At 38.9% G+C, this 25,785-nt stretch overlaps 3 protein-coding genes across 5 annotated transcripts in view; 2 read left to right on the top strand and 1 right to left on the bottom strand.

The window, feature by feature from the left end:
- SEL1L (SEL1L adaptor subunit of SYVN1 ubiquitin ligase) overlaps positions 1–12,129 on the top strand; it is a 28,461-nt gene extending 16,332 nt beyond the window's left edge. Inside the window, exons 15-21 of one of the 2 annotated variants that reach the window (XM_085225441.1) lie at positions 1,053–1,140; positions 1,392–1,540; positions 2,115–2,280; positions 3,006–3,077; positions 4,103–4,275; positions 7,074–7,202; positions 8,165–12,129. In XM_085225441.1, coding sequence (XP_085081567.1) covers positions 1,053–1,140; positions 1,392–1,540; positions 2,115–2,280; positions 3,006–3,077; positions 4,103–4,275; positions 7,074–7,202; positions 8,165–8,371 — 984 coding nt within the window. In that variant the 3' untranslated portion in view covers positions 8,372–12,129. Of the gene's footprint in view, positions 1–1,052; positions 1,141–1,391; positions 1,541–2,114; positions 2,281–3,002; positions 3,078–4,102; positions 4,276–7,073; positions 7,203–8,164 lie in introns of both variants that reach the window. The other variant, XM_085225440.1, reaches the window with a different exon arrangement.
- Positions 3,072–18,421, bottom strand: LOC146544330 (uncharacterized). Its single transcript, XM_085225446.1, has 2 exons — positions 17,901–18,421; positions 3,072–3,252 (listed from the first exon to the last, which is right to left on the bottom strand). Exons 1-2 carry the CDS (start codon positions 18,263–18,265, stop codon positions 3,222–3,224), a joined length of 396 nt encoding a protein of 131 aa, XP_085081572.1. The 5' UTR covers positions 18,266–18,421; the 3' UTR covers positions 3,072–3,221.
- The window catches only part of STON2 (stonin 2), a 70,344-nt gene continuing 62,221 nt past the window's right edge, over positions 17,663–25,785 (top strand). Inside the window, exon 1 of one of the 2 annotated variants that reach the window (XM_085225439.1) lies at positions 17,663–17,831. The gene's annotated coding sequence lies outside the window, so the exon portion shown is untranslated. Of the gene's footprint in view, positions 17,832–22,294; positions 22,430–25,785 lie in introns of those variants that run through there. The other variant, XM_010711793.4, reaches the window with a different exon arrangement.

Here is a 25,785-nt window from a genome sequence, read left to right as displayed (position 1 = left end):
CCAAGATCCACCCCTTCCCAGACTTCATTTAAGGGTTGGCAGTGAAGGTGAGGGTGTCTCTTGCTGGAGATCTCTGCTTACCTGAGGCCTTCCAAAGGTAAGCAGCTCTTTTCCTTCATTTCTGCATCTGTGGCTGCTGCGTTTGGGTTTGTTCTCATTTGCTGTGGCCAAAGACTTTGCCACCCTGCTATTATCATCCCAGTATAGCATTACACTAGTCATAGCAGGTTGTGCTGATTTTGTAACTTGTTTTCTTCAAGTTCTTGCTCTGGAGAGGAGTACTGTAGAACACTTATTGCTCTGAAAGCTTCATGGAGAAACTTGTAATATAAAAATAATAGTAATTCACTGAAGGGTTAACAACTCTTAAACATGTTCTAAGTTCCTTCTAACAATTTTGAAAATATTGCCAGGGCTGTTAGAGAAGTGGGGCAATGTGAAATTCTTGCTGGAGTTTTAAACTTAGCTTTAATTTTCTTGTGAAGCAAAGCAAGCCTTAACTGCCCCCAATTTTGTCTCTTGTGATAGTGGAGGAACGCCTTGAGGCTTTTAATTAGTTCATTGACCTCATTGCATTAGCAACACAGAGGTCTCTTTCTGTCGAGTTTTATTTTTAGTTATTCATAAAGTTGAATTTTCCAAGTTGAGGAAACAAGTTGCTTGCTTTTGAAACAGCACAAAACATCTCTTGTGCTATAACTATTTGTGGCAACGTTGTGTGATCTAGCTTTCATTTGGCCTCTAGAGGTTCCTGCCAAACTCAATCGTTCTATGTGATTCTGTAAGTTATGTGGTCCAACCCATATGCTGCAGTAGTGCTTTCTAGAGAGAGTTGCTCAGGATCATCTACAGCCAGCCATCTTTTGAATATCCTCCAAGGAGGGAGACACCACAGTCTCTCTTGGCAACCTGTTCACTTGTCAATCAGAATGTCTTGTACGTCTTATTTTTATATCTTAAGCCTGTAGCTGTTTCATTTTACACATGTTCTCTCTTTATTTAAATTGTGCTGTATTGCAAGGCTCTAATGACTGGACCCAATCTTCCTGCAGAACTATGAGCTAGCTCTGAAGTATTTCCAGAAGGCTGCAGAGCAGGGATGGGTTGATGGACAACTTCAGCTGGGTTCCATGTATTACAGTAAGTGGCATCAAAATGATTTGCCAGATACAAACAACTGCTGTTTCAGTATCTGTTCTCTAGGTGGCACTAAAGGTGTGGGTATACAGTCTAGTGTTAATAGACTGCATTTATGTTTTGTCCTATTTGTCTTTCTCCCCACACATTTATGTGACACTTTGCTGTAATGTTTGTTAGAGATTATGTACTGTATTTCATATGACTTTGCCTGTTATGAGGAATGAATAGCATTGACTTAATATTTCTTTTAGATGGTATTGGAGTCAAGAGAGACTATAAACAAGCTTTGAAATATTTTAATTTGGCCTCCCAGGGTGGCCATATTCTGGCTTTTTATAATCTGGCTCAGATGCATGCTACTGGCACTGGAGTGATGCGTTCTTGTCATACTGCTGTTGAGGTAAGTTCATCCATTTATAATGCAAGTCAAATAATGTTAACTTCCAAATGATTGGATATAACTGTCAGTTTACATAAGATATGTTGTAGTTAAAATCCATTGGTAACTGCAGAGCCAAGGCTATCGTAAGGGAAGGTGTTAAATTATTGAATTGCTTTGTATCTCATGAGAAAAACCTTTAATTTTTATGTCCTGTGATGTGACACTTATCTTTTGAAGAAAATCAGATGAACGTAATACAAAGCACACTTCAGTATTTAAGTACTAATTTTTTTTTTCATTTGGACATAGTTTCAAGTGTACAATTTAAGCTGAGAAGTAGGAAATTTTTTGAAAGCTCTTGTTCAGTATATTTCTGAGTAACCAGCTGAATTCTGGTGTGTATTTACTTAAGAATCTATATAATCTGTATCTTAAAGTAAGCCTGTCTTAAACAGTGAATTTATCAGTTGAGTTTTGCCTGTGAAATGCAAATGCTTTTAACAGGTGTTTGAATGTTCAAAGTTTACCTCCTGAAAAAAAATAAATTCTGAAGTTCCTCACAGATTTCTCCCTCTTCTCTATTCCTTTGCAGTTGTTTAAGAATGTTTGTGAACGAGGACGCTGGTCTGAAAGACTTATGACTGCATACAACAGCTATAAAGATGGCGATTCAAATTCTGCTGTTGTACAGTATCTTCTTTTGGCAGAACAAGGCTATGAAGTTGCACAGAGCAATGCTGCTTTCATACTTGATCAAAGTAAGGACTCCATCTCATACTCAGATGGTTTTTTGAGCTCACCTGTAATTGTCCTGTTAGTAGAACTTTAGAATTATTGAAAATCTATCTTGTTCAGTTAGCGCTTCAATGGAACTTTTGTCACCTTTCCTCCTTTTCACACTGGAAAATTGTTAGTCTTTTCACCTCTATAGCTTTCTAACCTTCAGGTTAAACTTAAAATTTGACTTCTGGGATTCAAGAATAGGATAGTGAGTGTTTTTCAAAGGAGCTTTAGTTACTCATCTTTATGTAAGCTAAAGCCGACACAGCAGTGGTATCAGTTGTGGCTGGGACCTAGCATCTTGCTCTGGGTTAAAATTCCAATTATTATTATATCTATAAATCTACATCTCAATTCAAGAATAATGTAAAACTGTTATATACACTTCATACAGAGAATCTTTAACTGTAAGGTAGCATGTCTGAAACCATATTCACACTCTAAGTGAAAAAAATTGAAACCTTTGAGGTAAAACCATACAGTTTGTTCATAACTTGTGTGTGGAGAGAGATGTGGAGAAAAAAAAACAAAACATAAAAATGAAAGTATTTCTTACTGATTTCAGACCTGCTGAATCATGTTTCGGCAATAGCACACTTAAATTTTTAATCCTTTTTTATGTACTGCATATAAGCATTTGAGGGCAGCTAGTTTGTGTGTGTACCAGGTTCTCACTTAACTGAATTCATTTCCTTTCTAGAAGAAGCTAGCATAGTAGGAGAAAATGAAACATATCCACGAGCATTGCTTCACTGGAATAGAGCAGCTTCTCAAGGTACGTTTTGTCAGATCTCAGATTCACTCTTTTTTTTCTCTTTATGAAGCAAGGAAGGGGAGAAAAGCTTATCTGTGTTGTTCAATGTTAGTCATATTCCACGAGAGCTTGTGGCTATTCTTTATTCTGTTGGTAGCCATAAAGTTATTGCTTCATGACATTGCACTCTGAAGTCCTGGAAAGTATAAGAAAAAAAAAATACAAATGTAGAATGCATTTCTCTTGCCATTCCACATGAAATTATAGAGCAGTATTAAACATTGAGAAATATGTATTTACTTGAATATTTAATTGATCCACTTTTTAATGTAGATACAAAATACCTTGAGAATTTTGGTACCTGTGATCATTTATAAGAAATGTAATTTCTTATTTAAAGCAAGAAAAGCCCAGTGATCAAGAATGCAGCCTTGTTCAACAAAGCAGAGTTTAAACTCTACTACTTGTGATCGTATAGTAAAGTACACAAATCTAAGTTTAATAATCTTATATCTCAGTGTGAGTTCTCTAGCCTTCACGCAGGTTCATCTACGTAAATGTCAGGCTATCAGCTTTCTACTTAAGGGCAGGGTAGGATTTAAATGGAGCGTAAGATTTTGTTTGAAAATACTTAGGCTGTTCTCTTCTACTAGAAATATTCAGTTATCAATTGATTATCAGAGACTTCAATTTGTTTTCATTGTTTCTGTTTTTAAAAACAATTCTGTAGTCCTTAATGACCATATAACAAATGAAAAGCTTTTTTCCTTAAGTGACTATGGAGATTACATAGCTTTTCAATTTGTAGTGGTAATAGAAATGTTGGTAGGGTTACTGGGAGAAGTACTTCCTAGAAAACAGAAGTTGGTTTGGGTTGTCTAAACCCAAGTATTCCTTTTAAAAATAAATCTGTTGTGAGAGAGGCAAAAAAGGGAAACTATTACTTTATACAGTTTGCATAAAGCCCATAGTGAAGCTTCATGAAATTGGAAGGCTTGCTTTGATTACTTGTTTTCTCTTTTATGATGCTTTTTGTTTCTTTATAGGATACACAGTTGCAAGAATTAAACTTGGAGATTACCATTTCTATGGATTTGGTACCGATGTTGATTATGAAACAGCATTTATTCACTATCGACTGGCATCAGAGCAACAGCACAGTGCCCAAGCCATGTTCAATCTGGGCTACATGCATGAGAAGGGATTGGGCATCAAGCAGGTGAGTGAGATGTAAGCTAATAGGCAGGTTCATTACAGTGCATTTACTGATATTAAAATCCCTAATCATAGTGGACTTCAGCCACTACATAGTCACTTAGCAGGAATTTGCATGCCTCAATACAATCTCCCGTAGCAATTACAGAGGTATATCACTTCATGCTTGTGTGTGTGAGGAAGTAAGGTATAGGCAGGGAAAAAATTGCCCTTAATTGTGAAGTTTGGCAAAAGAGTAACTCATATTTGCATCCACTTTTGTAATGTGTTCGAGACTTCAAAATATAATGAAAGAAATAAAAATCAGTTCCAGATTCAGACTATTTCTGCACAAGATTCTTTCTGTTATAACTTGGTGCTTGAAAGTATATGGAGCTCTTCTTTTCAAAGTGTCATGATATTGAACACATCCTCTGAAACGTCAGTTCATTTGTTAACAATGTAACTGTTAGATGTGGCTTTTCAAATTAGGCTAGACTGCAGTTTGCTTTACAAAATACTAAAAGTCGGCAGCGCATTTAGTTCCTATAGGAAATGTATCAGATCTTAGAATCTTCTGAATTGGAAGGGACTGTTAAAGGTCATCTAAACCAACTCCTCTGCAGTGAACATGTTTACAGCAAGATCAGTCTGTGTTTGGGGACAGGACTTCTGCTACATCTCTGGGCAACCTGTTCTGGTGTATTAAAAAAAAAAAAAAAAAAAAAAACCACTTCATCCTTATGCCCAGTCTTAATCTCCTCTCTTTTAGTTTGAAACCATTTCCCCATGCCCTATCTCAAGAGACCTTGCTAGAGAGTTTGTCCCCTTCTTTCTTCTAGCCCTTTTTTTAAATAATGAAAGCCACTATCATGTCACCCTAAGCCTTCTCTTCTCCAGACTGAACAGCCCCTAAATCAACTAAAACATACAGAATCCTTTACATACTCTTATATAAGTCAGAATAATGAAATTTGTATTCGCATGCTAATTCTGAGCATTAATTGATTAATTAACCTTAATTGAGACAGCTAATATAAATATGGAAAATGAGCACTGAGAATGTCTAGACAAGAAATATAGTCTATAAAACCAGTCTTGGAGATTCTGAATACCTAGCTACTCTTTGCTTACTGTGTCATAAAAGTTTAGACTCAAGATGAGAGAGAATGGAGTTTAGGATTGACAAAAAAGACTGGAACAGGGTTGGATTAGGATAGTCTGAAAAAAGACAGCCTGAATTTTGAGTCAAGAAATATTTTGTTATCCTCTACTGAATTTTGAATGCTCCTTCAAATAACTCAACTGAAGTCATGATGTTAGGATATGATGTCTGCCATTGAAGTCTGCTCTTTCACTGGAGGGCTGTGGATGGGTCCTATATTGACTTCAAGCATTGCAATATCTAACAAATTGGGATTTTTCACTATTGAATGAAGTGTTGTATAATTCTATTCTCTCTCTACCTATATTCATACCAGTAAGATTGCAATCAACTTAGAGCTGGAAAAAATGATCTAATAGCTGCACAACTTCAGCTCAGGTCATTGTTGATTCAGGATAGTCCTGAAAAAGTATGATACTTCTTCCAAAGAGCTTATGCATTATTCACCATTTACTTACTGAATAAATAGTGTTTCTTGCAGATAGGATTCTGTATCATATTTGCTCTATATGGATAGTTTTCAGGTTCATTCTAGTTCGAAGCCAATTATTAAACCCCTTCAGAAATTTCACACACATACTGCTATTCATGTATTCACTGATATTGTCCAATTTAAGTCTGCATATCAGCATGAAAACTATATTCTTACTCTTAACAGCATCGATGTCTCTTAAATTAACTTTTTCATGGTGCTCTTTAGGATTTGGCGTGATTTTAGTTCTTTACTTATATTAAGACACTTGAGCATTTGCAGTTCTTTCTCATCTATCAAGTAAGAGCGAAGAATGTATAAATACAACAAGTAACTTCCTAATTAGAAATACAAAGGATCCTAATCATGTATTATTTTCATGCTCATTTCCTTTGTACTATGTTAGTATAAGGAACCAAGGAAATTCAGACAGACTTCCCAGGCTTGAAGAGTACTTGAGTTGTTTTGGTGTTCATAGGTACACTGAAAAATCAACTTACTTCCATGTGTATCAAAAAACTTAGTTTTTTGTGTTGACATGTAGAAAGCAGTTGAGGGGGAGCTAAGGTATTTAGCTACATGTATCCTCTATTCATGCTACAGTCACCTTGTTCCAACTAGCTCAGTAGAGAACACTAATTGAAGCTTCTCTAAAATTGGCTGGCTGTTGATGTTCGTGGTTTTGCCACACTACTCTCACTTATGAGTGTTGGTTTACAATAATCTAATTTGGGAGTGTGTTCAGAAATGGTTAGAAGTTGCAGGCATTCTGCAGGAGGCATATGTACTATAGCTGGGAGGAGCTGTTGCTATGTACTCCTACATGGCTTCTGTTTTCTTACTCTTTACCATTTGGTATGGTGTTGCATACATAAAGTGTACTGAAGTTATTGTCTAAATATAGGCTTTATTTTACAGTGCATGGGTTGAATTTATTAATACTAATCTCTTTGTTAGCTTCAATTCCAGCATCAATTTATCCTTGGATGTAAGCTTCTACTTGTGTATTCAAAGATGACCATTCCTCAGGAAAAAAAAAAGAGAGGGTTGTACTTGAATGGTTTTTAACTCAACCAAGGAAAAAACGTATTTTCAAATGACATCATACATTTTCATATAGAAAAAGCTCTAGATCTTATAACTTTTTGAGTTCTTCAGAACTATTTTTATATCTTTTTAATTGTAGGATATTCATCTTGCGAAACGATTCTATGATATGGCTGCTGAAGCAAGCCCAGATGCCCAGGTTCCAGTCTTCCTAGCTCTTTGTAAGCTTGGAGTGATATACTCTGTGCAGTATATACGAGAAATCAACGTAAGTAGAATTAAGAAGAGAAATGTGTACAACTCAATCTTTTTTTAAAAAAAAGATATCTTACTTGAGCAGAAGTCTCATGTGAGCCTTAAAGTAAATTTTTCTTTTTTGATGTTGTCTTTTAAAGTTGTAGAAGCTACAGTTCTTATCTGTGCAATGGTGGGGAAACTGAGATGGGCCTAGACAGTGCTGTTCAGTGCTATTCTTCCCTTGAAGAGAATATACCAAACCTATTTGACAGCTCCTAGCCAAGCATCTGATGTTAAAACTGACCAACTGTTACAGTGACTGCTTAGGAGAAAAGAGATGTTCGGGTTTTTTTTTCTAGTCCCAATACTGTCAATAGGTTTACTAATAATGACTGTAGTACGAGCAATGTCACTGTAGGAAAACGATTATGTTGGCTACAGCTTATGCAAGTTGTAGTCTGATTAAAAAAAAAAAAAGGCAGTTCACATGACTAACAATGAAATGTTTTGGCTGATAACTTCCCTGTAAGTTATCTACATGAATCCCAGTGTCATATAACTTAATTATCCTTGAACTTAGTGTTCCACTGTTCGTGATAGTCTGCAGGTGCTTCCCTGTGTGGCTGGACTGAGTTCATTTCCTCTTTGTATGTAGCATTTATGCCCCCTCTCTTCAAGACAACTAATATAAGAATGGGGTACATAACAATTTAAATTTTTTGTACTTGCTGCATGGGTGAAAACCACAATGCTGTGTATCAGGAACAGTATCTTTAGAATACCTCCTTCTGCAGAGCATTCTTTTATTGGCATTTAACTCCTGAAAATTGAGAATGTCATTGTAATTATTCATTCTCAGAAATAATAGAGGAAAAGACTAGCAGTTCTGAAACTTCAGTAGCTTGTACATTAAAAATATTAGAAGTCAAATATAAAATAAAAATATCTTCCTATTTTTGTTCTCTGACATGATAATATGGACTTCTTTCTTAGTTAAGGGAAGTGTTCTCACATATTGATATGGACCAGCTGCTTGGGCCTGAGTGGGACCTTTACCTTATGACCATCATCACCTTGCTTCTGGGAACAATTATAGCTTATAGACAAAGGCAACATCAGGCAATTCCCAGACCAGCAGGACTACGACCAGCTGTGCCTCAACAAGAACCACCACCTCCAGAGCATCAACCACCGCAATAGCAACAAGAGCCTCAGTAAAAGAACTGGATTTTTCCAAGAAGAACAACTTTCATTGTGATTTAGGACTTCAGATTAATGGTCCCTTCCATAAAAGAGGCACAGAAAAGTTTATAAGGATTAAAGTATGAAAGCTGCTTAGAATGATGCCTTTTTTCAGGGATAAGAAATTTCTTCTGAAACTGATTTGAATGTTATTTCAGTGCCAATGGAATAACACTATGGCTTTTTTCATGGAAACACAAGTGTGCTACTACAAAAAACGTTGCCTGCTGTATCTAGTTCCTCTTTATTCGGAGTCCTTTTCATCTTAAAGAGGTTGAAGGCTAGCATTAGAAGATTTTTGCCTGCCTGATAGCAGCTGCCCTATAAAAATGAGTTTATGACCATTTCATTCCAAGAAGCTGAACTGTATTTGAAGTCCAAAACAGCTGGAGCTCTATGAATTCATATTCTGATCTCCACCCCAAGTATTTCTACAATCCTTATTTGATTTATTTCTTACACTTTGGTCTTTTATGCTGTTTTGAATGGCTTAATCTGGATTATTTATAAGTTCTGTAAAACTAAACCAGCAAACGTCATTGCATTTGTGCTTTTTTTTTTTGAGTATTTTTCCCTCATTACCATCAAAGTAGACAGTTGTCAACAGTTAGTATGTAGCCCAGGAAGAGAGTTGAAACAGATATGGTTTGTAAAACTAATTAGTTGAAAACTATGCAGGCAGTGCCCAGATCTCACATCCTAAAAAGTTTTTTGGAGCTTCTTAACTTGCAATCCTTAGTAATGTAAGGAAAAGTTAGTAGTGTCTTTAAATAGTGTAACCTTGCTGTTACAGAGATACTGAGTCTATTTACATTGCAGAAAACAGCAGTGTCAGTGTGGGCACTGAAGAAAGAACAGAGCCATAAAACTCTGAGTTAGCCTACGCCTTTCTGGTTTTAAGTAGAGGAAGCCTTGTATTTTATTTCCAACAGTACTGCATGTTATCTGCACTGTAAGAAGGTCCTCTCGCAGATGAAGTGTAGTATCTTATGTGCATCTCCTTAATGCATCTGCAACAAAAAAATAGAAGGGCCCCAAAGGCATGTACTTTCTTCAGAAAGGTGTGAACTTAAGCCAGTGATGCTACAAGTTCAGTTAACTGATTAAAATTCCTGTGTTAAATGACAGCAGTGGCCTACCCTTTTTGTACCGGACATATGTGAGAAAGTCAGCCAGTGTTTCTGAGTAGCTGTACAACCTGAGGATCCCCTGAGGATCTGAATACAGCTAATGTTATTGACTCTTGATACCACCGAGTTAGTGCTGGCCTTTTTCGGAGTATAGAGAGTATGTATGACCTGTGGGCATATGTTTTTAGACTGCAAGAAATAGTGACAGTTTGTCATTGAACTATGATTTCAGGGTATGAGGTTGGGAAACCATATCTTAGATGTAACAAATACAGATGTTTGTTTGTGCTCTTGGCAAGTCAGTTAAGTACTTGTTTCTGTGCTAGCGTTTAAACCCCTGAATATGCTGTCTTAAAGTAGAACAAAATACAAATGATAAGGCTTTAGCTTCTCTCTGACAAAATCTACTTCATTCAAAGGGTTAAGAGCTTTCTTTCATAAACTTTTTTCAGTGCATTGGCGGCTTCATTGCACTGGCATAGACTTTGATCTGTTTTATACTTAATGCAATTATTGCATAGTATAGCTGTAGTTTGGGAGAGGGAAAGAAAGATGCTATTCTGTGAACTGAAATGTCATGGATGACTTAGTATTAAAATATAGGTAGAGCTTCTCAGTACTTCAAAATGCTTCTTCCGGTTATGTGGAGACAAATCCATTGTTGTAGTTTGATGGAGGGTTGCAGCATGTGATAGAGGAATGTTTTTGTTTCAGTCTTTATCATCATTATCAGTTGGAACAGTATTGAACTGAAATGTAGAGTCTGGAATGTACAGCACTCCCCAGTTGCATTTCTAAGGTACCTGTGACTTCTGAGCACTTCTGAAGTATTTTTTTGCCTCTGTCACCTAATAGTTCTTTTCTAGCTCAGCATGAATAAATTAAAGATTATATGGAAAATGTTTTCCAGTTAACTATCACTGATTCATTGGTCTCTTAGGATGTTTAATAATTTTGTTACTGCTTTATTAAAGTGTTTTTGTTGTTTTTATCTGCTAGAACTAAATTCTAAAAGCTCTGTTTGCATGAGACTCTCTCATCATTGTTGCTATGTGACAGTCTTACAGCTAGCTTTTCACTGAACTGATGCATTTTTACAACTAAGAAATCAGCGGAAGAAAATGGCTGAAGATCAGCAAATTATTCCATGTTCAAGAACTGCTTTTTGAAGAAGCAATAACGAAGTCTTTTGGTTTTTTTTCCCCACTTTCTACCAAATTGCTACCACTAACTTTTTTCAGATGACATTCATTTGAGTGAAGTGGTAGTAGTAAAAAGGTACTTACCATGAGTAATAGCAGGTTAACTCAGGGATTAAAGAAACGAATACATTTTCTAAACCATTTGTCATACAACATCACTTCAGCTTCTGAGACAATCCCTTGCTACTCTACTCTGAAACTTGCATTTTGAGAGAGATATGTTTAACTCTTACTAGCAATATGTTTCTTGTGTGCTTGGTTTGTCAAACTGCTTTTTCCCCCTAAGGAATTGGATTGCTCAGTTGTTTGCAGTGAAGTGCTCTTCCCTTTTGGTAATAGATAGTCCTATAGCTTATATGCAGAATTATTTTAGAAGGGATACTTGAAATTAAGAGAAGCGTTTTTACTTATCTGAAGTGTTTTTTGAATGGGAAAAACTGTGTTCTTTGTGGTGACTTAGGCCAGAGCATGCCTATTTGACCTTCCCAGACATCTGAAGGGAGAATAACAGCTATAAAGAGCAGTAACTATTGTCAGTGGAAGTTCTGTATGCAAGAAAACAGTGGAAAGATGTGGTGGAAAATACTTTTCTACACCTGCATTGTTAATTAAACACATCAGCTGTTTCAGCTGTTCTTGCAGTCTGAAAATAACATGAAACTGTTGAGGAAACGAAGGTTCTACTTCTTCCCTTTGAGATTTGCCCCAGGACTTAATCTATCAAAATAATTTTCCTTGCTTTGTATGTCTGTTGTAGGAGAATCTAAGTGCAGGTAAGACCTTTGATATAAATATCCCAGTGAGACTCCTAAGCAAACTTTATTTACTACTTAGTCATCTTCCATGGAACATCAGCTGCTCTTATTAAACTTAAAAGTAAATAAATGAAGAACTATCAAATATTCTTCTTGGAGAAGAGCATTAAATTGTGGGTTGTGAAAGGACTTTTAAGACTATGCATTATTTAGTTTCCACCTACTTTATGCTAGTTTTGGCCTTTAAGGATTATATTACAGGGGGTCGCAGTCACCTTTGCAAGTTGCTTTATTTTTAGATAGGCAACAATAAACTGAAATTTTATTTTTCTTTCAGAGAATATTAAACTAAAAAAAACTTAGTTTGGTTTGAGAACTACTGGAAATGCATATGGCATAGGATTCCCCCCTCAAATAGTCCTTTGTTTTTATCGGCTGCAGTTCTTTAAAGAGTCTTGTAGGACTTTTGTAAATTTATTTTGTATTTAAAATCAGTATAAAGGCTGGTCAAATGTAATATAATTGTGTAAACAAATTCTGTTAATAGAAAGATGTACAGATTCATTTTGTACTGTATCTTTAATCTTGTGAAATAAAGATACCACTTGTGTGGTTACATTCAGTGTTTACATTGCTTATGGTAACAGAAGATGTCAACTGTAAATCATTTATATTTGCCACTACTGAATGCATACCTTCTTATAAGGATGCTCATTTCACTTTTATTTCTCTTTGAAAACAAAACGTTAGTTTAGGAAGGTGTAGAAAAGAGAAATGAATATTATGCATTGTATTTTCAGATGTGCTAGCTTGTCTTCTCTGTGTGATACTTTTTTTCTAGTGTATGCAGCATCTGGAATGTGTGTGGCAAGCAGGTATATGAATGTGTCTGGCGAGTGTGGAAAAAGGAGTTCTAAGCAGCTAAAGCTGCTGCCAGTAGCACTTGCTGCAGGTACCTAAGAAAATGTAACTGCTGGTACTAAAACCAACTTGAGCCTGATGTACAAAACAAAGTTCACTAAGCTTGAGCTACAAGTTGAGAAGCCTGTAGGCAAGAGATCACTGTTTTCTGTCATGGGAGAAGTAGAAGATTCTAATTCTTTTACTTGGGGGGGGGGGAGGGGGGGCAGCTTCCTCAAAAGCTAAGCTGGAGTTCTACTTATCCAGTTAGTGAATAGTTTGTCATCTTTACAAGGGGAAATGGTGTTAAGTTGAAACAGGGAAGATTTAGGTTGGATACTGGGAGAAGTTCTTCACTATGAGAGTGGTGAGGTGCTGGAAGAGGCTTCCCAGACAGGTTGTGGATGCACCATCCTTGGAGACGTTCAAGGCCAGGTTGGATGGGGCCCTAGGCAGGCTGGTTTAGGATTAAATATGTAGGTTGGTGGCCCTGCCTGAGGCAGGGGAATTGGAGGTTCATGATCCTTGAGATCCCTTCCAGCCCAAGCCATTCTATGATCTTTTCTTTACAGGAAAGAGAAGTATGTTGAATCGTAGAACCACTGTAGTTGTATTTCAGGTAGCAAGTGGTAAACACGGCTTAACTTCTGTAGCATAGTCATGGATTCTGTAGTACATCGGAGGGAATGCTTTTACTTTGAAATACATCATTGTTAGTTAGTCTGGTAAACTTAGGATTCTAAGCACAGTGATATTTCAAGCAGTTCACTTATGGAAGTAGTTGCTCATATTTTGATATCTTTGAAAGTGAAGTTTCTGCGTTTTTTACACTGAAAATAAAAGTTTAAGAACAACTTTTTAAAAGTTTAAAAATACTTAAATTTATTTTATTCTTCTGACGCTTTCCGTATTTCCTGTCCCGGGTTATTTCTTCTTGAAACTCATTTTCCTTTCCAATCACGGGTATAAGCTGGATATAAGTAGACTTTCTGGATTTCTTATGGCATGTTGTGTCATTTCTGTACAAGGCTCATACTAATATTGCTCTCTTTTTTTTTTTAATTGCTGCAGAATTGTTTCTACCTGTGATGTTTGCCTGCAGCCACTAGGGGGCATCAGATATTAAGCAGTGTCCCAGATGCATAAGAAATACTTCAGAAATCAAAAATGAGAAATTCCTGTACCTTCAGACACTGTGAAATCATGGATATATTGAGAGGAGTTAAGTACTTGTTGGCAGGTGCTTCAGAACTTGCATTACAAATCAAGAATTAAGTACTACTTAGTTCCAAACTACTGAGTTGTGATAAGTCAGAATTTAAAAGTTGCCCTCTTCTGTATCTGCTACATTTTTCTACTACAGGACTAAGTCAGAACGATGTGTTCTTATGTTGTACTTGAAGTGGAGAGGAAAAATAACTCCATTTTTATACTCTAAAAAAAAAAAAGTAAAAGGAAACCAGCCTGGAACAGTTGCCCAGAGAGGTTGTCATCTCCTTCTATGGAGATATTCAAGACCTGACTGTATGCCTACCTGTGCGATCTACTGTAGGATACCTGCTTTAGCAGGGAGGTTGGATTCTATTATTTCTTAAGATCCTTTCCAACCCCTGCAGTTCTGTGATTCTTTAAAATTAATTTATATGCTTGGTGGATTTTCCACTAGTTAATAGTCTTCACTGTTGTTGCTATGATATGGGGAGGACTTGGGTTAAATTTTCATGTAGTAATTAATTTTCTCTGGTTCTGATCAACTTGACTGTTGGACTGGATAATCCATCAGGAATAGTAGCTATGCAAAAATATGTATAAATCCTGCAGTCAATTCCAAGGTTGATTATTGGTGTACTACTAGATTTTTATGCAACTGGACTGATTTTCACAAATAGTTTTTCGTTTGCTTTGATTGTTTTTCTTTGAGAAACATTGCACAGACGGGAGGTGCCTATAGTAAGAGAATTCAAACCCAGTGAGATAAATGTAGTGATCTCACTATGCACAGCTGTGTTGGCTTTTTTCTGCTACTTTGCTAGACAAACAGCCTTCCTGAATGTCTTATTAGGAATATGAACTTCAGTAGAAGATAAAGGGTATAAGCAGGCAGGCATTTCTCAGAAGAAGAGGCTCTTAATTAATGCATGTCTCTGAATTAACCATTTTAGTGAATGTGACAGTATATTAACTGTTCTCCTGCTCTGATATCTTGCATGTTCAATGAAGAGCTCCGTTGAGATGCAAGAAAAAAGTTGCATATGTGAAGTTTCTACACTCGTTTGAGAGAGGCTAAATGTCATGTTGACTTTAAAAGCTCCTGGAACTTTGATCTTCACTACATTTGTCACTTTTAGTTCATAAAATCATATGAAATATTTTTAAATGTTTCTGGTGTATGTTTAGCCTCATAAAACATAGCTCTCATCTATTTATATTTTGGCTCAAAACTGAAAACTTCTATGGTAAATACTGAAAATGAATAGTTGGAAGAAAATGAATCACTTTACAAACTAAAAATAAACCACTTTTTTAAACTTTTCTAATGTAGCTTCTCATTAGTCCTGGAGAGCTCTCTGGCACTGCGAGGTTTTCCTGCAGCTACAGGAAGGAAGTTTTCAAATCATATGAATGAATTCCTTTGCAGTCTTTAACTATCCTTTTGCTTCTCACTTTTACAATAAAACATTTAATGCTTCCTAATTTTTACACTGACCATAGCACTTGTAGCCCTACTATTCTGCAATCTTCTCACTTACTCACATCACAGCTAACTCTGTGGCTACTGATTACAGTGGTTTACTCTTGCATGACAAAACAAGGATGCCTAGATACCTGAGCAACATCTTTCCTTCTGAAAATGCCCAGTCTAGGAATGGGAAATGAAGGTGATAGCTTGTCATAATGGGAACAGCACTTTTTTGCAGAGTTATTGGATTTAAACTAATCTCAGAACATGTGCTGTGTATATCCAGTCCATGTTATTCTCTCTTATGTTTGCCTGTGTTGGCTGAAGCAAAGACCTCTTATCCACAGCCATTTGTGTAGAACGCAAGGAAGTTAAGCAGATGATCTTGCATATTTTCTTACTGCTCTGTATAATCTCTCAGCCTCTGAGCTGAGGCGCATGCATGAATATTCCTATGTGGCTGTACTCCTTGGGATGTGGTGTAAACAGCTGTGTGAAGTACAGATTTATTTATTTGGAGGCAGATGCACATTGCTGTTTAAAACTCTGGCTGTGTTTCGGTACGTACAGTTCTGAGATTGGCTTCTTCTGGGGGTACCGCAAAGGGTTAAATCATTCACCAGAGGTTACAATGGCATTTCCTTGCTTAACTTAATGAAATGAAATATTTGACCCTGTGAACTGATGCAACTTAGTTAAATCTGCAGAGAAACTTGCTCGAGTATTGCTGTTTTGGATGGGAACAAAGGAGCTTAGTTAAGAAGTTCTTTAAAGTGCAATACAGTATCATCTTTAATATGAATATTTGGGATATTTAAAAAAAAAAACTCATTGCTGAGTAAAAATAAAAATAAAAATTAAGAAGTTAGAGTGTGTGTACTTAAATAGGATTCAGAATGATTCTAGCCTTTAGCTGATCAGTACTGCCATTTAGTGTTATGATCTCAAATGCTCTAACCCTGTAGTCTCATAGGCTAAATTTGCCTGCAACATAAATCGGAATACCAGGAGGCGAATACTGTATTTCGATGGCTAACATGCAACATTATGCTATATACCAGAAAACTGAAAGACACAACCTTTGTTCTTTAAATCCAAGCCTTCTGAAGTAGGTAAACAAGGCTCTTTGGAGTGTTTGAATTAAAAATTAAAAAATAAAAATTTTAAAATCTCCTTTGAGAAGAGAAAAAAAAGTCTGTTCTAACTTCTCTTTTTCTATTGTGTAAATAGCAGTTTTCAACTAGAAACTTAATGCATAATTGAGATGGTTTGATTTGAGGTTCCATGCTTTTAATCCTGTTTATGCTTAGAAAGAATCAGAACCTGTAGGATGTATTTTACTTGCTCTTCCTTGCATTCTGGATCCCAGAAGTAAAAGCATTTGGAGAACAAAAAGTATGGTATTAATGGTATTAAACAGTTGTCTGATGCTGTGGTAAAGGGGTAATAACTGTAACGGAGTAAATAACTAAGATAATCAAATATTCTAAACCATGTGCTTCCCTTTATTTTAAACTGCTGAATCCAGCAACATTGGTTTACTGAAAAAGTGATCAGTGCTTCAGAGAACTTCACCTGTTGTTCAATCAGAAGTGGAATGTTACATGCAAGCCTTTTTCTTTGGATAATTTTTTTAAGCTTAGAAATATACTTTCTGTCAACCTTTAAACCATCTAAAATCTGTCAGTAAACAATGTTGAGAGAGAAAAGGGCAGTGAAGATGAAAAATGGCTTCGGATGCTGAGCCTTCATTACAACCTGACTGATAAGCACAGCCTGGTGCTGCTGGCTTTGTAGCGTGAGATAGGGTGATCACTGCCACTAGGACTGCTCCTGCCGGAATGCTTACAGTCTCAGTGCTGCTGAGGAAAGTTATTCTGTAATGGCTAATTCTGATTCTGTTTGGAAAACAAAAAGAAAAAAGAAATGAGGCTCAAGGATTGACCAGAACCGGGAAGGGGCTGACAACCTTTCCAGTCCCTTAGAGCATGGATCTCTGCCAGCTGCCAACTGTGTCCACTTTGGGAACTCCTGAAGGGCAAGCACCTGAAGGGACGAGCTGAACGAGCGCTGCTTTACGGGGTGGCCCTGTGGTGGTGCTGCTCCTTTCGGAATTCCTGGTGTTCTGCAACAACGCTTCTCCTCAGGTGATCTGGTTTTAAACTTACGTAACTTTTTTTTTTTTTTTTTCTCTTCAGTGACTCTGGTACTAATTAAGGTTGTTAACATTTGCATGATTATAGTGTTTACGGTTATTAACGTTTTTCAGCTTGTAAGCTCCAATTTGCAAGGAAGCTGTCCGGTAAGTGGCGCTTCCTGAGTTCAGAGGAGCAATTCTCCCAATCAGTTGAGGGGTGCGGCGCGTGCACGAGCACCTGTGCACGTATTTGCCATGTCCGCAAGCTCCTTTCGTTAAAAGCCTTGGTACTGAGGTAGGGTTAAAAATTACAGCCCGCATACGCTCATTTACGACCGCCCCGGGGTTCCCCTCGCTGCAGGCCGGCACCCGCGCTGAACCGCGGTCGGGGATAGGCGGAGCTGCGGCGCCCGCGGCCAATGCGGAGGCGATGCCGCCGCCCTCGCGCCGCCGGGGAGCGCCCAATGGCGGCGGCCCCGCGCTGCCGGTGCCCCGGTGGGGCGGGCCGGGGGCCGCGCCGAGTGCGCCACCTCCTTCTCCTTCTCCTCCTCCCCCGGCCGTGCCGCGCTCGTGGCGGGCGGCAGCCTCGAGGAGCGGCTGCTGCACTCCCGCAGGTAGGTGAGCGGGGAGCGGCTGCCCGGCGCGGCAGGTTGAGGGAAGGTGGGGGCTGGAGCTGGACTCACCTCAGGTGGCCCCGGGCCGGGTGCTGGGGTGGCTGCCTCCCCCGAGCGTGTTCTCTGCTGGCTGAGCTTTCCTCGTCCACCGTTCTGCTCTCGTAGAGCTGAGACTCTCCCCCCTCTATTGCGGTGCGTTTTCGTGCTGGGTTCGTGGTACTGCTCCTCGGCACGGCCGTTCGGATCGTGTTGCAGCCGGCCTTCCTCGTTTCCCGCACCCGTCTGCATCGCTGCTGGTGGGGAGGAGTGTTGGCAGCGCTGCCCAGTGCCCCGCGGTGTTCCCTCCGTGGGAGCGCTCCCGTGCCTGTACCGCCCCGCGCTGTGTGCAGGAGGGTTAACGAGCGCTGGAAGCAACGCGGGGAAGCCGTCCGCATCCACCTGCCTCTCCGCTGCTCCGAGTAATTACTCTGGGTTGGGTTTTTCCTTTCTTCATTCTACGGATCTGTGCTGCGTTGTCAGTGGCTTTCTCAGGTTGAGATAGTAAGAAGGAAACAACTTGCAGATCATCTTTCCATGGTTTATTTCAAATACTGTCGGTAAATAATAGGCCATAGTGGCACAAAGTACGTATTTCCATGTCAGGTGAATTCTTACGCTAATATGTGATCAGAACCAGCTTTTAGCCACTCGCTGGTTTGTTCTGTGAGCTGCACCTCTGTCTGCTGGAGCTCCACTCTATTGATCCTCGTTTGTTCTGTTGATTCTTGTGCTGTAACTGGGCACAGCTTCTCACCTTCAGGCCCATGATATCACTTTTTTTTTTTTTTAGACCATAGTTTTTCAATGAAAAACAGATTTAAAAAACAAACAAACAAAAAAAAACACTGAAGCAGATGTTGCTTTACAGCTGCCTTCTGCAGTACCTCCTGGACCATTCAGTGAGAACTGTCTTACAGTCAGTTTACAGGATTGGTTGGAGGGCAGGACTGGACTGTGAGCTTCCTTATCTAGCTGTAGGTGTCTCTGCTTATTGCAAGGGAGTTGGACTAGATAGCTTCGAAGGGTCCTTTCAGACAGTTCTGTGCGTCTATATGATTTCTAGTTTTGTCAAGGCAAAAATCTGGCAAACATGAGCATTTCTTTGCTTGTGAATCATCTGGTTAATTCCTGCCTTCTGTGAATTTGCATCTTGTACATTTACCAGTTTGGGCACACAAACTTCAAACTGCTGGCTGCTCATGTTCCCCAGTCAGAACCAAGATGCAGTGCAATATGTGAGATGATCTTAGAGGTCGTTTCCAACCTTAATGTTTCTAGGGATCTAACTGATTATATTATAAAGTTATATTTGTTATGAATTAGATTGGAGCTGTTGTATCATGCTTTGGTCAGGTAATAATCTTTGCCTTTTTCTGTATAGCATTACAATTATTTCATGATACTCCTATAAAAATCTTAAGCCGAAAGCAAGTCACAGTAGTTCCCCAGGACATAATACTTCATTTTGCATGCACCTAGGAACACAGCTGGCCGCTTCAGTGATGAGTGGTCTTTTATAGTCCTGGCTTTTAAATTATCTTTAAAATGTGAAAACCATCAAGAACTGACCATTAAATGGCTGAGAAGAAAAATGGGCTGAATTTTTTCTTCTCACATATTGCACTGTATCTTGGTTCTGACTGGCTGTAGCACTTACAACTCACATTCTCAGTTCTAATTAATAACTTCCCAGCGCACCTTATTAACTGCAGATCTCCTTCCTATGAGTTCCTTGGATCTACAGTTATGTCAGTGGCATAATTCATGCTCTGTTGTGTGTTTGGTTTGGATAAAGGTCCAAGGGTTGCAATGTAAGGAAGTGGCAGCTGCATCTTCCCAGGGCTGGTTTTGACTCCTCAGCACCCACCAGTGCTCTTTGCAGCACTCAAGAAGGTAGTTCAGCTATTGGTGCTGTTCACTGCTGAGAAATCCAGACTGTGTGTGGGTTAAACCATATTGTACGTGGGCTAAATACGTTGTGTTTAGAGTGCTTCATTTTCAGCTATCTCAAGTCTGGCATCTGCAAATGAGGATGAGAAATAGCATTGAAATCTGTTACAAACCTCTCAAGATGTTCTGCTCTCTGAGGCTTCTGTCACCTGTTGTAGCAGTGGCTTTTCCCGTCAGCACAGTGCTTACCAAGGCAGATCCAACCACTACATGATCGTGGTGCTTCAGTTCTCCTGCCTTGGTGCTGTTCCTTGCAGCACTGTGGCCTCAGGCAGCTTCTGGTCTCTATGTTGCACCGAGGCTTTCTGCAAAGCAATGGTGGGTCTGCACCTCAAGTACTGTGTTCAGGTTTGAGCCCCTCGCTGCAAAAAACACATTGAAGCCTTTGAGCATAACCAGAGAAGGGCAATGAAGAAGGGACTGGTGCACCAGTCTTATGAGGAGTGGCTGAGGGAACTGGGGTTGTTCAGTTTGGAGAAGATGAGATTCAGGGGAGACTTTATTGCTCTGTACAACTTCCTGAAAAGAGGCTGTGGTGAGGTGAGGGCTAGTCTCTTCACCTCTTGTCCTATCACTATGATCTTGGAGATGGCCTTAAGTTGCAACAGGCTTTGCAGCAGTGTCAACCTTGTCTTTGAAAATGGAAGAATTTAAATAGTAATTAAAACAAACAAACAACAATCAGGAGAGAAGTTATACAAGTTATACACCTGTAAGGTTTCACGTGGTGGCAACAATCTTGTAATGTAACCTTGCTATGTGGAAGTTGAATGTATGTGAGCTAATCTCCTAAGAGTGCTCTGCTGTCAGCTAGGAAAGGAGAGCCCTTAAAAGGAAATTCTTGGGCATTTTTTCTGAATTGCTTGCATTATTAAAAAAAAAAAAGAATCATAAAATCCCCAATGACAAAATTAGATGGTTCTTGTTTTCTGATTTCTTAGTATGTTTTCTTTGCAGTCCAACCATGCTGGGTAGTACTGTAAAGGACAGCAAGTTCTGCTAATGTGTATAACAACTGAAGTTTATATAATAACTTTATATAACTAACCTCAAGGGAGGAATGCATTATGATGAGTGTATTTGTCTCCAGGCTCTGTCTGTGACCAGGTGCATTTGGATCCTGGGCAGCACATCTGGGAACTTGCCTGGATCAGTGTGTAAATATTCAAAAATTTTATCGGATTCTCAAAGTGTGCTGCAATTCCATCCCACCATGTCTATACAGATAAGATTGCTGCCCCAAAATTATGAATTCCCTATGTGCTGCTGCTGTCCATTTTTTTTTTTCACTGTTCATCTTTTAAATGTGCAGATAAGATAAACTGTACGTATGATCCCTCACTCTCAAAATGTGAGGGTATGAAAATTCTGATAGAAATTGGGAGAAAAAAAAACTGAGGAAGTGCAATGCTGTGGGAGTAAGAACCAGAGTTGCAGGCTTCCCTCCTTTTCTGAAGAACCATGGATACACATCCATTAGTGTGTTAGAACAGGAATGCACTGCTGCAGTAAACATCCTGTAATCCACTCTTGCTGCACTTTTCACATCAGAGTGCATCAACAGGTTTGATTCCAAATGAAACCAAGCCAGAGGACAAATCACTCCAGGCACTCACATGATGTTCCCCAAGTGCTAATTTCTTCCACAGGATCTGATTGAAGATAACCTGAAGTAGAAGACTCTAAAAAGTAATGTGGAAGCTCCCTCTTAATGCCAAGTATTTCACCCTACAGCTCTGCCTCCAATGATAGGCTAGCATAAACTTATATGTAATATAATATATGTTATTTATATTATATATATATAATCATGTTTCTGTTTTTTTGGTTTTTTTTTTGTTTTTTTAATTTAACATAATCTTTGATTGTATTTACACAAAATCATGAGAGAAAGCAAACACCAAAACATAAAGTTTAAAAAGAAAATGTTAAAGTAAGAGATAACATATGCATATGCTCCTTGGATAGCAACAGAGACAAATGGTGCTTCATTAATAGAAAATAATCTTATAGCAAGTAGGTTACTGAAATATGGGTGTTTCTTAAGCGTGAGCTCTACATGGTTGGTGGAAGGGAGCCACGAATGAAAGAGTTTTTGCTGCCAGCCATGCCCAAAATTCTTCAGTGTGTGCTTTGCTCGATGCAAAGTATTTCCTAAAATGCTGAAAAAAAAAAGTGGAAATTGTGAATTGGCACAATGTTATTTGTGACTGAGATTCAGGTGCCCTGGTTTAGGTGTGCAAAAGACTTGCAAACCTAAGTGAGTTGTCATGGGTCATCACATGGGGAGGATTCACCTTGTTCTAAAATAGACCAGACGAAGGGTTCTCTGGAGGTGTCATCTTCCATCCACTGACTATAAACAGAGCATCGGATGACTATCTTAAGTGTTGAACCCTGGTGTCCAGAGTTGAGTGAAATGTGATTCATCTCCATTTATTAAGGTAACTGAAGTCAGTGTCTCAGCACAATTCCTTTGACTTGAAGCTGAAGATAGAATTGACCAATAGGCTTCAAGATTTGGTGAGGGTGCTGTAGCCATCCACAGCTGTCTCATCCCCAAAAGCAGTGGTGTGCTCTGGAGCTGAGGTCCCCATCAGACCTATCTGGTGAGTTGGAGAACACAGATCTAGTTTTTTATGATTGTTTCTTGTTTTGTTATGCTCTTTTGGGCCAAGATCTAGCTGACCTAAAATATAGATGTGAATATTTATAGAAGCTAATTCTCTCTGTAGGATCTTGAGGTTGCCAACTGTGAGATGAAATGAAAGCCTTACCTCTAATTTACTCTTGAAAATGGGGAGAGTAAATAATACAGCAATTTTTCTTCTCCCGCTGTCTAGAGCAGGGGCTTCTTGTGAACAGAAAGTACCATTTTGCAGAACTGCACAGTGGTTTGGTGGTCATGTGGGTGACTGAAATGCATGGAAAAAACAGTGCTAAATGTTTTCAAAGAGAATCAGTATTACTAGCTGTATAACTGAAACCTGAGCTGGTCAAACTCCATTGCACAAGGCTGGTTTGTTTTTTCTCAGCTACAGGGAGGAATTTGGACTATGAAGTTTAATGATTAGTTGCTTTTTAATTACCAGCTACTCCTTAGGAAGGGAACTTGCTACCAGAAATGTTCCTTCCTCTCTGATTCTAGCCATATTGTTTCTAGGTCACTGAAGTTCATGTATTTACCTGGCTAAAAGTTATATCCCATGTTCAAAAACTGTATATGATGAAAGCATCAGATCTATACTCTAAATGTCATTCCAGGTACATGTGTTCAGTGTGAGGGATAAGGGCTCAGAGAGTATCTGGGCGCATGTTTTATTGGTTATTCACTGCCAGAATCTCAAATGTCATTGAAGGAAAAGGCTGTGGAAGAATAGATGGGGCAGATCTGAACATTTCCCCTCCTAACAATTAACTCATCTCCGTGACTTTTGTAAATTTAATTTAACTGACTCAATGAGATTGATCTGAATTGATTTACCATGCTTTATGTGCACTCAGAATCTGACACTGACGTATTAGTATTCATATTTTTTCCCCCAAGAAAAGATTACAAATATTCCTCATGCTCAATCCAAGCTATTGACACAAAGATGCTTGGGGGTAAGACTGACTGAGAATGACCGCAGTCCTCTGGTAGCTACAGCTCCAAACAGAGGGATGAAGGTTTTCTGTGACACTGAAATGAGAGCTGACTTAAAAGTTTTAATTTCCCCTACCCCCTTTCTTTTATCAGAAACTTGGTCTTAAAAAAATATTTTTTAATTCTGCTAATTTCTAGTTATTCACAATGGGCTTTTGCTTGTTTGTTTGTTTGTTTTGTTTGTTGGTTGGTTTTTCTGTTTGTTTGTTTTTCTTGGGTAAATTTAGATGAAATTGGATTTAAAACTGCTGAAGTGTGGCACTGTCCACTCAGGTAACAAACTGAGGGTCTCGGTCCCTTTGGATCTGTGCCTCTGTGGAAGAGGGACATAGATATCTCAGATATTTTACAACTGCTTGTCTGTATCCCACTTTCAAAACTGGTACATTGGGTAGACATTCTTTGCCAAAAGTTACTGGAGTTGAGTCCCAAGAGCTGGAAAGAGAATTTTAACGCTGCTGTCATGTTACTGTAAACTGTTAATGCTGTGCAACTGAGGCTTCAGCTTGTGGGCTGAGGAGCAGAATAGCTCTGTTGGCTCATGGCTGCACTAGGTTGGAGGTGGACCATAAAGTCCCACCTATTTTGTACTGTACATTAGTTTGACTGGTCAAGATCTTTGTTTGAGTCCCTTTACTCAAGCATATTTTCCTTTCAGAGGTGCTTTCCATTCCCCTGAATGTAGGGGCAGTCATGTTAAGTAATCAGCACCATTGAGTGTAATGGACCTATATTTAGAGCATCTAAAATAAAGGGTGACAACAAACATGGTGTGTGTGGGTTGCTCTGGAGTGCTGCTGTGTCCTGGCCTGACACTAAGTTGCATAATTGCAATTGGCTCTCCAGAGGCTGGAAATGAGGAAAGACCAGTTGGATCATCCCAGGAATTTTCTGCCAGGGCAAGCTTGTTCCCCTGATACCTCTTCCAGAGTTGCTGTATTTTGTCTGGCTTTAAATAATTAAGCAGCACCTCCTCAGGCTAGAAGACTACCTCACGTTTTAAGATTGCCTGTGTGCATAGCCCTCAGATAGTATCTCCCTCACAGCGCAATCCTTTTTTAATCTTGATCCCTTTGAAATGTACTGCAGATTCAGCTTTGAAGTTATCAAAGATGTCATAGAAAAGTATAGGTACATAGAAGTTATATATAGATGTGGTTGTTACTGACATGGAAATACAGAGAAAATATGAACAGGACTTTCTGCCTCAGTGTTCCCAATCTCTCTTTCTAACCAACATTCAACACAGACAAACTGCTTTCTTTCAAGGCTGCATCGCTTCCTCAATGCTCCTTGTTTTTTCTCTGCTTTCACAGTTGGATTCTGTGTTTTCCAGTCACTCAGAATCTGTTCTCCCGTCCTGTTCATACTGCTCAGCCAGATGAATGCCCATCCGCTCTATAGGCATTCAGCCTCCAGTGAAGCATCTCTGTCTGAATGATCCACTTCTTGCCTTGTCTTGAATGTGACTAGTGTTTGAGGGAGGGCCTGACTTCTTTTTCGTGTTCTCTTAGTCCAAAATGAGTTTAACTAAAGCTCATTGATGGCAACTGATTATACCCACCGTTTTCAACAAAAGGTTTTCACCAAATTTCTAGCATGAACAATAGGATTGAACTTGGCTGTAAACCAGAAGGTAAAGTCTTGATGTCATTTGTGCAACAAAAATCAGTCCTGAGGTAGTGGAGGAGTTATGCTGGCTCTCCTTTCACTGATGGAGGCAATATTGGTTTTGCACTGGATTCTGGTAAAGGAGTAGTCTGTGGCAAGATATACAGACACTGCTGGAATTTTAGTATTTGGCAGAGTAGGATGACATTTCATGCAAGCCAGGCTGTGTGCTTACTACAACAGTGTGTATCATCCAGCACTGTATTTCAGTAAATGTACGATCACTTTCTTTTGTCACTAGCTTCAGTTTAGAAGAAGAATGTGTGCTTTGTGATCTGTGCTTACCTGTGGACAGCTGTTCTGGGTGATGGCACACTGAAGTGACAGTTTTTTTGGAGTGGTTAATTGTACAACACCGTGCTTTTTATTTCACTGAGATAGCTTGAAGATTTAGAAAGAAAACCACACCTTGATGACCATCACAACAGTGAATAAGGTACAATGGTTTTTAGAGGATTGAGTGAATGGAGTATATCTGCGTAGCTCAATTGCATGATTTAGATTGGACCAGCCTATGAAAATACCCTGTGCAAAGCAGGGTGCTCAGGGGATTCTCTCTTTTGATAAATATATTCCTTATATGATTCACTTTTGGGGGTTTGACAGAATAAACCAATTTTTAAGCTCAGTTTCCCCCCTCTCCCCCTA

The sequence above is a fragment of the Meleagris gallopavo genome, chromosome 5 (genome assembly GCF_905368555.1).
Source record: "Meleagris gallopavo chromosome 5, MGAL_WU_HG_1.1, whole genome shotgun sequence".
Classification (NCBI taxonomy): domain Eukaryota; kingdom Metazoa; phylum Chordata; class Aves; order Galliformes; family Phasianidae; genus Meleagris; species Meleagris gallopavo.
The sequence above is the reverse complement of the archived record's forward strand: the minus strand, read 5'-3'. Positions and strand labels throughout refer to the sequence as shown.